The 12,632-nt window shown below is 34.5% G+C and overlaps 1 protein-coding gene across 3 annotated transcripts in view; it reads left to right on the top strand.

Annotated features, from left to right (window-relative positions):
- Positions 1-6,756: 6,756 nt before the first annotated feature.
- LOC131031156 (mitogen-activated protein kinase 4) overlaps positions 6,757-12,632 on the top strand; it is a 104,815-nt gene continuing 98,939 nt past the window's right edge. For 2 of the 3 annotated variants that reach the window (XM_059209394.1, XM_057962200.2), the window contains exons 1-2: positions 6,757-7,002; positions 7,142-7,242. In XM_059209394.1, the coding sequence (XP_059065377.1) occupies positions 6,995-7,002; positions 7,142-7,242 (109 nt within the window). In that variant the 5' untranslated portion in view covers positions 6,757-6,994. The remainder of the gene's footprint in view (positions 7,003-7,141; positions 7,243-12,632) is intronic. The other variant, XM_057962199.2, reaches the window with a different exon arrangement.

Below are 12,632 nucleotides of genomic sequence, written 5' to 3'. Positions count from 1 at the left end.
TCTTTGTATTTTGCAAAAAACAACCATTTCATCTCATCCCATGTATTGATTGTGCTACTACCCAAGCTCATAAACCATCTCAAGGATGACTCCTTCAAAGTGGCTGGAAAATTTTTGAGTCTATGGGCATCTGTAGTATAGTCAAAACTCCTACAGATAACATCAAACTCAAATAAAAATGTATCCAGATCCTCTGTCACCAACCCATAGAATTTAGGAAGTGAAGATGCTGGAATGTTTTTGAGGTTAGCATTATCATGCTGGTCAGAGATGGGAAAATCAAATGTTGGACCACGTGGTGGTGGTGGATTATTTCCAACAGGAGGTGGGTTCCCTTGCATTGGATTTGTGGGGGTTATTACAATAGACAATTTTTCTTCTTGTGGACCAAAAAGGAACTGAAGACTACCTTCTGGAAATTTAGACTCAAGGTGATTCAAATTTTGTGGGACTTGATACTGCTCAGAAAAAGGGTTTATATCTAAAAAACTATCTTCTGTATGAGTAGTATGAGTGAGCAAAAATCTACCTCTGGCATCTCTTCTTCTATTATGCATGCAGATTCATGAAATTCAAACAATTAACTAGAAACTAAAATAATCATAAAAGGCTCTTAGCTTGACACCATCCTCGACAACAGCGCCAAAAATGTCTACCCCAACTATAATGACAATAATAATACCTCTAATTGAAATATCAATCCGAAGTTTGGACATTCATATGGTAGAGTTTACTATTCTCATGGCTAGTGTTCATTTAGTTGTCAATCCAGGAACGTAAAACTTGAAATGGGTCTGCAATATATATATGCACTAAGCTCCTTAAATGATTATTCTAAATTACTACAGGAAAGGTAGGAATGGAAATCATAAAAGGATAAATGAAAGCTTTACAAAACTCTGCTGAAATGATCTAATGAAAATAACAAGAATCACACCGTTCTGCCTTGGCTACAAGAACAGTCAAAGGATCTATTTCCAGTGGTTGCAGGAACAATCCAGTCATGAACTTCTACTGCAACTAAGTAAAAAATAACTTCAATAATCATAAACACAGGATCACTCACCAAGTGGGCCCCCTTGGATGAGTGATATCAAACTCTCAACAAAGAACTATTACTAGATCAGAATAACCTATTTTTATTCATTTCTTCCTGAAAGATGATTACATATTCTAAAAGAGAAAATTTAGAATGCTTGACAAAAACTCTGCTCAATCCCTTTCCATTATGTCTAACTCTCAGAAAAGAAGGAAGAGCTTATTATAAAGAAAAGATAAACTAAAATGGACAACTATAGTTATGCCCAGAAGAAGAGGTGGATAGCTGTCAGATGAAGGGGATAACAGAGAGCTTGGCTGCAGGAACTGTGGATCTGAAACCGAACCATAGTCTTTGCACGCCAAAGCGATATTTTGCAAATTAAACATGCACCGGAGTTAAACTCCCATGGTGAAGTACAACTGCTCTGATTATGCCATAGATTGCGCTCACTTGAATCTCCTTCAGTTTGACCTCCAACTATCTAAACGTGACTCTCCATTCCTTAGGCGCGAAAGAAAATTCTCCACCGCAGCATCAATTATTATTTGCACTAAAACAGAAACAATATACAAGGACATGCATATGTATCTTACTTAACTAATACATTCATTAACTCATATATGAAATCATCCTAAATAATCCACATATCACAGGGACAAACCATTTGGCTACAGGAATTAATAGACAAAGTTCAAACATGATTTCTTAAGTTCAATTTTAAAACATGGATTACATATAGTCAATTCACAATATTTTACTATCACAATGCAACCCAAAAGATACCAAAAACCTAAGAGTCCTGATAAAAAACATGTCAATACACCGACTTATTAGATAGATCGGTCTTTTGTTGCAAGGGCAAATGGGCCAACACTTATCAACTTTGATCACATCCAAATCCAAACAAACTATGGTGCTATTGTAATTGTACTGTACTTTGCTTGGACTACATTAAAAGTTTTGTGGAGGCCACATAACCATGGTTTAGTCATGCATCTATATAACCAGTTATAATCACATTATCTAACATGACCTATAACTAAATTTGCATATACACCATCCTCTACAATATTTCTACAAGAAAATGTGTGCAATGAAAATTCTTAAAGATATTGTTAGCCTTGTTACTTATCAACATTTACCACATTTGAATCCAAACAAACTATGGTGATACTATAATTGTACTCCACTTTGCTTGGACTACATCAAAAACTTTGTGGAGGCCACATAGCCATGGTTTAGTCATGCATCTGTATAACTAGTTATAATCATAGTATCTCACATGTCCTTTCTATCATTTTAGTGTTTATCAATTCTTTTATGAAAATGAGTATGTTTTGCTAAGAAAAACAATCTTTCTCTTTTTTAGTTGGATTAAGCAATAAGAGAATACATTCAACAATATTTCGGTGCATGAACAATCTTGTCACGTATTTCATGTGATGTTTAACAAATGAAAGATTCATTCAAATAATGTCTACATAAAATATTTTAATAATGGGTATAAGATTAAAGTAGTTTATAAGATCATGAGTAGCAACAAAAGAGAAGTATATATGTCTCATCTCGAGACACAAGAGCATTGAGATCTTGCAAGGTTGTAAACTTGTTTTTATAGTAGATTTTTTTGTAGTGGACATTGATAAAAAAAATTGCAACTTTGTCCACACTTACTTCCTCAAACAAGATGCATTCACAGGGTATTATTTGTCATTGATATGAATGTTGTTGTAGGTTGAGAACTCCATGATGTAGTGTCATTTTGTCTCCACCACACTTTTGTTGTGAAACAGGCATGTTCACATTTCACTCCTTAAGTATATATCATCTACCAATTTCATACATTGAACTAGTCTTTAATTGAACTATCGATTTTTCTTTCCTCTTACTATTAGTACCTATGTCAACTTTTTGTATGATTAAATTCTTTGATATAGTAAGCTTTCTTGTGTCCAATTCAAATGCATGTAATATAAATGAATTATTTAAAACAATCCAAATTACTTGTCAAATAGATTATATACATATAATAGTAATTTTAGTTGTAAAAAATGTCAACCCAATAATAAATATAATATTTCAATTCATTTAGCGAATACAAATTTAAAGTTATTAATATTATATAATTTTTATTAATATATTTGTATATTTATATTTAAATAGAAAAATAGTTTTTTATAAACAAGCTACAACACAGGGTTGCAAAATAAAATAAAATATTAATCAAAATCCAAAATTAGAATACTGAAATGAAAATGTGCAAGCTCAATCTATAAGGGTGCACAAAATGACGAATTTGTTCCTAATACTTAAACCCATCTTAACATGGGGACACCAAACATAAATCCACTAGTCCTTTTCAGGTTTGTTCCTTTATTGAGAAGACCTTAATGCCATTTGATGCGTGTGCCTTGAAGTCGAGAATTTTTTTCCTCTCAACTTCAATACATTCCTACTCTCCTTGAGATTGGGACACAATGTTGCCCACAACCTACCTCTTAACAACACCAACACCGTGAGTTAGATTATCTTTCTTTTGCTTGGCTAGTTTTGGAGATAATTTTTAGACCCCCATGTGAGATAATGATGATAATTGAGAAAAAAATAATTGGCATGATTAAAAATGGAGTGCGACACTCCTTTTAAAGTTGCTATACACTTACGTAATGAAAATTACAAGGGAGAATAGGATCTATGGGGCTATGCAATTTTTAGTAACACAATCATTAGTGATAACAAAGTCTTCTAAATAATTGTGCTCAAATAATGTTACAATTATTGAATTATTGATTTTTTTTTTAGTAATTTGTGTATTCTAGTCGAACAAAATAAATGATTTTAAATTTTTTTATGAGATCAAAGGGGTCTATAAGGCTATCAATTTCATTGGTTGTGACAATCACTAAAGATCGATGGCACATGTAGCATCTTTTATAAGATTGTTTCTTTTCTTGTTGAATTAGATTAGTAGCTCACCTTTTAATATTTTTTTCTTGATATCTCTACCATGAAATTGACTCTTAATATTTCCTCATATTTGGCTTATATATCCTTATACCATGGGCATTGAAAGATGGGTTTGTTTCTTTGTTTCTATTACCCTTTTGGTGTAAAAAATACACACTTTCTTCCCACTCTTTATTAGATGTTGCCCATTTTCCAATCTTACATATGAGCCTATTAGAGTTGGTGATTAGGGGAGAGGACCTAGTAGTTGTGCATCCTAACTTCGCACATCTCAAAATCCTATGTGAAAATTTCAAATCACTCCCAATTTCTTACAGTAGCTTACTTGGCAAGTCCCCTGCTTATAACTAAGGTTTCAATGCCACATCATCAAGTATGGTGCCACATCAACATGCTTTTTGCTAAGGTGTACAAAACAACCAAAAAAAAAAGTGAGACCAATAGGTGTGCAAAAGAGGCCCCAATACTTGTGCAACTGATGTGGCATCATATGATTGGTTACTTCTCACAACTAATGGTACATTTCCTAAAAATAACAACTTTAAAGTTAGAACTATTCGTGCATAAACACACAAAAATTGATATTTTATGTTTCAAACAATTGTTTTTATTTGTACTATTATTGGAGCAAAAAGTATCAACAACCTTCACAACAATTCATACATGCTCAACTACTGGTGCTCTTCCCTAGCCAAGAATGAGAATAGTTGAGAATGAGAATATTTACACTCCATTTGATTTCAACCCTTATATAATTTTTTTGTAGGTCTTGTAATTTTTACATTGAACCATGCAATATAGTGTTATTATTTGATTACTTGTGTTCTTCCTCAACTTTATTGTTCCATATTTTTCATTTACATAGTATTGTATCCTTTTTAAGGTTTGAGCATTCATTTACATTGACATTCCATCTAATCATCCATTTTCTTCTTATGTTTCATCCATGTTCTTTTCTTTCTAGGCATTCTTTCATCTCTTGCAATGTTAGGGCATGTGTAAATTTTCATATTTTCTAAGTAACATAATAACTTGGTCATAGTAGTTTCTTTTAAATGGAAAGTTCTCATCTCTATAATGATAACTTTGTAGGGGATTGAAAACATAATTTTGAAACTATTTGTGATTATACACTTTTATCTATCCTTTATATTTGTCTCCATTTCAAACTCAACATTCCTCTAGACTATACCTTGCAACCATATAACACCATCAACAAATAAAAAGTGAACCAAATAGGACCTTGGTGCTATTTCAATCCCATAGTGTTGCATTCTTGCATGTATAATTGAAGTGAATAAAGAACTCTCCATCCTCCTCTTATCCTTTTCATACTACATGTCCCAACAAAGTTTCTTGTGAAAGTTGAGGCCAAGATAATTGTATTCTAACACCACTTCAAGAGTTTCTCCTTCAAATTGATAGTTAAAAGCATTTTTTTCCTTTTCAAAGAGAAAATTATATTTTGGTTTTGTTGGTATTCACCTCCATCCCAACATCTTTACAAAAGAGCTTTAAAGCTTGTAAATGATCTCTTGAACCTTAGGTTGTTTTTCCCATTAGAAAGTCATCCACATAAAGTTGGAATTCCACCACCTAGTCGATCAAATAAATCTCTTTCCCCTCAAAATTGTTTTTCTAATCTTCTAGCTTGTCAATGCATAGTCCAAATTAAATTGGGATAGAACACAATCTTGTTTGATGTCAATTTCACTCCCAAAATCTCTAGACAACATCAATTGCATTTTGATTTTAACCTAAACTTACCCGTACAATTAATGAACTACTAACTCTTCCATGTCACTCCAAAATTTGCTTACTACTATGCCATACATCTTTTTAAAATTTACAAAATGACAACACACTTTCTTTTTCTCCAAACCATCCTTATTAAAAAGATTATATTATGAAAACCTACTTATCTCTTTTCTCGCTTTCCTTATTTCTCTAGCCAAATACGAATCTTGCATTCTATCATACTCTCAAAAGCTTTGCAGAAAGGAGATTGATGATCATAATTTTACATATGATATAAGGAATTATTTACATCTCCATTTTTAAATAAAGAAAAAAAAAGCTGGCTTTGCAAAAAGGAGATTAACGATCACAATTTTACATATGATATGAGGAATTATTTACATCTCCATTTTTAAATAAAGAAAAAAAAAGCTGGCTATCTGCTCTTTTGAGAAACCATTTTGATTGACATCATAGAAAATTCCTTTCACCAAAAAATAAGCCTCCAGCTAGGGGAAGAGCACTAGTAGCCGTCATAGCTAACTTCACGCACCCACAGATCCTAAACGGTACGGATTTTGATTTTGTTTTTTAGTTGTCTTCATATGCGTCTTAATTGCTTATAGCTATTGATCTAACTTCTGGGTAGTAGCGATGCACGCCGTGGAATCAATTATGCGCACAAAGGTCAAAAAATACACATTTCAAAGTGTTGCCTTATACCTAACTAAAGATGTTCCAGTAACCGTCAACTCAAAATCGCTAGTACTTGTTGTCAAATGTCCCAATAGTGGTGCATAAATGTTCCAATAGTGGTACACAAATGAGACAAATGTTCCAATAGTTGTGCACAAATGGACCAATTAATTACAAAAAATGATGGGCTATTGATACAAAACAAATTTATTAATAATGTTTTCACTATGACGATTATTGAAGGTCAACATGACAATAAAATGACGGCAATTGGAACGATGGTGCTCTTCCCTAAGATATTTGAAATGGGAGAAGAAAAAAGCCTACTTGAAACAGAAAACGAAGCAACGGATTAGTATGTTAAACTGATAAATAACCGCCTCAAAATCTGATGCGTTCTGAGTATATTAATGGGTGCACTGATATAATGAGTTAATGTGGTGCACTTATCATCAATAACAGCACGATACATTAGAGCATAATGCCTTTGCCAACTTCTTGTGCTGTGGAGATCGATAGCCAGAGAGGCATTTACAAAGTTGATGACCAAATATGGGACGGTAAAATTCTTCAAGTTCAAATTTTTAAAACAATTTAATCGAGATTTTTCTTTTTCTTTTCTTCTAAAGGTTTCTAAAATTGTTTTCTTTTCTTCTAAAGGTTTCTAAAATTGTTTTCTTTTCTTTTGCCGCGTTACAGTTGGACGGAATTACAAACTAGTCCAGATTATTGGGTCTGGGGTTTATGGAATCGTCTGCAAAGGCCTCATCAAGGCAACAATGCAAACCGTTGCCGTAAAGGTAATCTCTATTCGATCTTATTGTTGTTTATTGAACCATGCAAATGAAAATTCATCTAGCCATCACAAAACCAGAATTTGGAGGGCATTACACTATGAGATTCTTCAACTTATTAATGGAACGAACAATGTAGGCCTATTGTGCTTTCCTACCTTCCAATGCAGGTCAATATCCAGTAGACGTCATGATTTTGTTTTCAAAATTATATATATATATATATATATAGTAAATTGGGTGCCAGAGTTCTTGAGGAGTCAGCATGAGTCGAATCTATAACCCAGTATTTTGTAAGGCACCTACTTACCACCGAGTAAATGCTGTAACATGTTCACAGTACCGAAAAAAATGTAACAGTGTATTTTCTAGGATTAGACAAAAGCCACCAAATGCAGTGTGCGCACATAATTTTTTTAAGTGAAATCTGGTTGCAGTCAATCCCCCTTCATTGATGACTTTGACCTTTGGGTATATTTTGACATCCTGTATGTGTAATAATACCACATTCATAATAATTGTGAATAACAAAGGTTTATCAAGTATTTGATGCAGAGAATGCCTTTCCAAGGTTTGGATGCGATTCCAGAGAATCCTTCCAAATTTTGAATGTGATTCAGTGCTGCGAACCTCCTTTTTGGTATGATATTGACATTGAACCTCTGAAAGTCTGATTAAGAATTGGATTTTCCCCAACTTTGGAGGTTTAATGTCGAATGCCAATATGACTTAAGGTCATCTTATACATTTACATTGCAAATTGTTATCTTCGGGGTGTCCTAGAGGACACCTTTAAAGTAAAATGTTAAACAATAATTGTTTGGGAAAGTGACATGGCTCTTTTTGTGTCTATATATCCAATTCTCAAGGAAGAAAATAATTTTCCTTTAAGCAGAGTTGCTGATTGCATGTGTATCAATTTTAAAAGTTTGAATATAATCTTTTAACCATAAATTGTTTGGGTTAGCCACCTAACCAAACTCAAGGTATTCTTCGTCTTGGTGGGCTGATCAATCAACTCTTCAGGGTTCAAACTTCAAAGTAACTTCCATGCTATTATGAGTATTTCTTACCCTGCATCTAACTGCAGCTTGTTGTCTTGCTCTTGCTCCTCATCATTCTCTCTTGCTTCTTCTTCAGCATCAATCAAAGTATTTGCAAGAATCACTAAGGTGTCCACCATCTAGACTATAACTCTCTTATCCTTCTTCATGTCATGAACAAAGTAATACTGTGCTTCAACAACACATGAAAGATAAGATTCCTAACCAAGATGACACTCTAACAATCACATTGAAACACAGTTGTACCCTGCCTGAACCTGATATTTGTACACGATCCCTAGAGTTAGATTGGTTCCTTACAAACATGAGTAGTTTTGATATACTCTGTCTCTGTAGTTGAAAGACTGACCACAAACATTGGTAGACCTCCTGCTGTCTACATATTCTGCTCAATTTGCTTCAGAAGTCCAAAACCATTGGCTTGTAGAACTTCATTGTAGTAGCAACATGCTATTGAATTATAATCGGCTACCAAAGTTCCAACATCCTGTGAAAGTTCAATTTGCTATTAAAGTTCCAACATGTCAAAATTCTACCTGCCATTAAGTTTAAACATGTTGAAGTTCAACCTTCCGTTGATGTCTCAACATGTTGTCAAAGTTTAGTACTGCAAAACTTTCATGCTCTTGAAATGCAAACATGTTGCCAAAGTTCACTTGTGACCAAAGAGAAGTTCAACTTGCCATTGAAGTTCCATAATGTTTTCTAAGTTCAGTGGTGTAGATATGCTTTGTTGCTAAAGTGTGCACATGTTGTCAAAGTTCATTTGTGGCTGAAGTTTCAACATGTTCTCGAAGTTTAGTATCATAGACTTTCATGCCTCCGAAGTTGCACAACTACTAAAGTGCCCTTAGTCACAAACCATGCTTGTATTTCTCAAATTCATCATCAGAAACAATATTACAACTCAAGACTCACATAAGAAGAAAATACATAACAAAACCATGAGATGTACTTCTCAAACTAGTCATTAGAATTGACATCTCCACAACTCCAGACTCATTAACATAAGAAGACAATGCATAATGTAGAATGCATCTAAAAATCATTTAGGCCTGATCTATTAGAACATTATCTGCTGAATGAAACTCATTGAGAGTGGGGGTGTGAGATTGTTCCTCCTACTTAGATTCACTTTTGAGTCACTCTCTAAACAATCTCTTGCTCAAGTCTATGTTGGACTCACATTTAGCCCCAGTATAGGTTGCTTGTTCTTTTTGTTAATTTTTTTTTGAGTGATTCATTCCATTCCAACAACAAGAAGGAGATATTTAGCCTCACCCTAATCTATCTAGCATCAATATGTTCACAACCAATCATCTCGTTCCAACTGAACTCCAATTGTAATAGTATAATATCCAGGAGCTCTCCAAGGCAAACTTATCATTGTACCCAACACCAGAAGACTACCTCCAAACCATAACCAATGGTTCCACTGTATGATCAGTGCAGACTCCAAGAACTTTATTATGGCACCATGATTTGCATCTCCATAACAAAAGATGATGCCTTTTATCGATAGATTTTCTACAAAAGCAAATATATCATGTCAATGCTCCAACTTGAGATCTAGACTCTACCATGGTAGAATAATACACGTCCTCAATACTAGAAGACCATCTATCCAACTGAGAGATCCAAATCACTTACAAAAATTCCACTGGAAGTGATCTTGTGCTTCCCAAGCCATCACGGTAAACATCTTCATGACAAATTCATAGACTCAACCATGTCATGTGAAAAATCTGTGTGTCAAGGAGCTTACCATGGCATCATGGTTAACATTTTCACCCTGGAAGACAATTTGTCACAACCAACTATGTTCTTGTTGTTGAAGTTTCAACTTTCCACTCGAGTTGCGCAACAACTGAAGTTCATTGTTGCAGAACCACTTGCCATGGAACATGTGATTTTGAATTTTCACAGCTACATTACCACTTCTGTGGAATAGATTGTTGTTGCAGTTCACCATTGCAGAACCATCTGCTCTGGAATACATCTATTGCTGATGTTAACTAGTACAAACAACATTGCCATGGAACACATCTACTGTTGAAATTGCACAACTGCAGAACCACAATGCTATGCAACACATCTACTTCTGAAGTTCATTGTTGCAGATCCACAATGTTGTTGAACACATGTGCTGCTTAAGTTGCACAACTACAAAATCACTTGCTATGGAACCCGTCTGCGACTGAAGTTCAATGTTGCATAGCCTCTTGTTGTGGAGCATATCTATGTTAAATATGCACAGCTGCAAGTATGGAACATTTTTGCTGCTGAACTTAAGCATTGTAGAATCACAATCTTGTGGAACATATCTACTGTTGAAGTTGCAAAGCTAGAAAAATGCCAACTGTGAAACACATTTGCTAGTGAAATTGCACAGTTGCTGAACAATAATGTTGTCCACTGCAAGAACCTCCTCACTACAAAACTATCATAAATCCACTGCCAGAATCCAATAAGAACTACTGCAGGACTATTGAGGGACTTATCCCATTAGAACACTCCTGCACTAAGAAATCTGCTATTAGCTTCCTCTAACTATGCTTGAAAGCATGCATACAGATTTGAAATTATCTCTCATTTGGGCAATCCTTGTGAATTGCAATTCAAAAAGCAATCTTCCATAGGTTTGCAAAGAATACAGGTTTTGAGCAAAAAACCTGCAAAACACACATTCTTTGAAAGGTAGCCTTGCATGTAGCAGCAAGCCACACAACCATCAAGTGAATTTGAATCCATTGGAAGACATCTAAAACACCCACAAATTTGTAACCACCAGATCCATGTTCTTAATGACAGACTATCACAAATTACAACATGCAAGTATATGGAGACCCAAAACACCAAAGGGATAGGAGTTTAAATATCCATTTCTTTCTCATGTGACTAGGGCCTAAAGCTAAGCACCCATTATAAGCTCTTGAAATTGTAGTTAATACAATCCATAGTTGCACGGAGATTCGTCTCTGACCCACTAGGATGTGTCTTGGAGACTGAGATGTCTCCGAGATGCGCCTCAGCACCAAAGACCTTGCCTCAGATGTCTCCAATTGCAGGAGACTTTCAACTGCGGTCTCTGGAAAGCTGGAAAATAAACACACCACATAAGAGAAAACATAAGCCAACACAAGGCAGGAATCAATGTGAGCTAACAAGATGACAAGTTTTTGCCATTCAACTATTTGCAATTCAATGCAAAACTCAAAAGATATTCATATTTTCTATATTCTTGTTGTTGTTCTTTTAATTCCTTTATGTAGATTTTGCGGTATGCACAATGGGGATAAATTCTATTAGATCCTTGAGAGTCAGGAATTTTCCTATGATATACATTTTCTTTCTTCATTCTTGTGAGTATATCTATATTCATATTCTTATATATATAATCTATATTCACTTTATCATATATATAATCACATATAATAGCAAAAGGATTTGCAGTGTTGAAATATTCAACTTGTTGGTTTGGGCCGTTGCCTTCAGTTTCCTTATACACTGTCTATATTCATAATTAGTTTTACAAATATACACCTATTTTCAGATTTTCTATAAATTATTAATTTTTTTATTAAAAAAATTGGCGTCTCCAAGTACCCCCCCCGTCTCCTATTTTTGAAAAATAGCTGTCTCCGGAGTCTCCAAGTACCCCTGTCTCAGTGTAAACTTGATACAATCAATACTTTCTCATGTGACTAGGGGCCAAAACAGAAGCACCCAACATAAGCACTTTCCAACTATATAAAACCACAAGATGAAAGCTTTGCACAACTGCCACATTACTATAGATATGTCCCATACCATCAAACTAGAGTTCTAGGACAAAATCATCACACGACCAACTCCTCCATCCAGTACATGCAACTTAAAGAGCAAGGGGGTTGTCTAGGATCTCTAGGTCAACATTGCCACATGGTCAACTCCATAATTCTCCATCTTGAGCATTCACAACTCAAGTTAGTGTCGTTGAATCTATACATCACTATCCTTGATGTGCTCCATATCTTAGACCTATAATAAGATAATGTATAGAGAGCTCCCACTCAAATTAGGACTAAAAGTCTAAAAGCAAAAAACCCTTTACCCTTACATAGATAAAACAAACAACTACTATTTGATGCCAAGTGAGAGGAAGTTAGGTAAAAATACAAAACTTCCTACTTAATCCTAAGAGAGGAGAAATTTAAAACAAGAGCCAATCTAACAATTTAAGAAAGAATAACCAACATGCATGTTTCCTCTAGCAACATGCGTGCAATATACAACATAAAATAAGGATCACACAACACAAGATATACCTTGGGTAAAAACTTAGCATTAAAG

This window comes from Cryptomeria japonica, chromosome 7 (genome assembly GCF_030272615.1).
Source record: "Cryptomeria japonica chromosome 7, Sugi_1.0, whole genome shotgun sequence".
In the NCBI taxonomy this organism is placed as follows: Eukaryota; Viridiplantae; Streptophyta; class Pinopsida; order Cupressales; family Cupressaceae; genus Cryptomeria; species Cryptomeria japonica.
The sequence above is the reverse complement of the archived record's forward strand: the minus strand, read 5'-3'. Positions and strand labels throughout refer to the sequence as shown.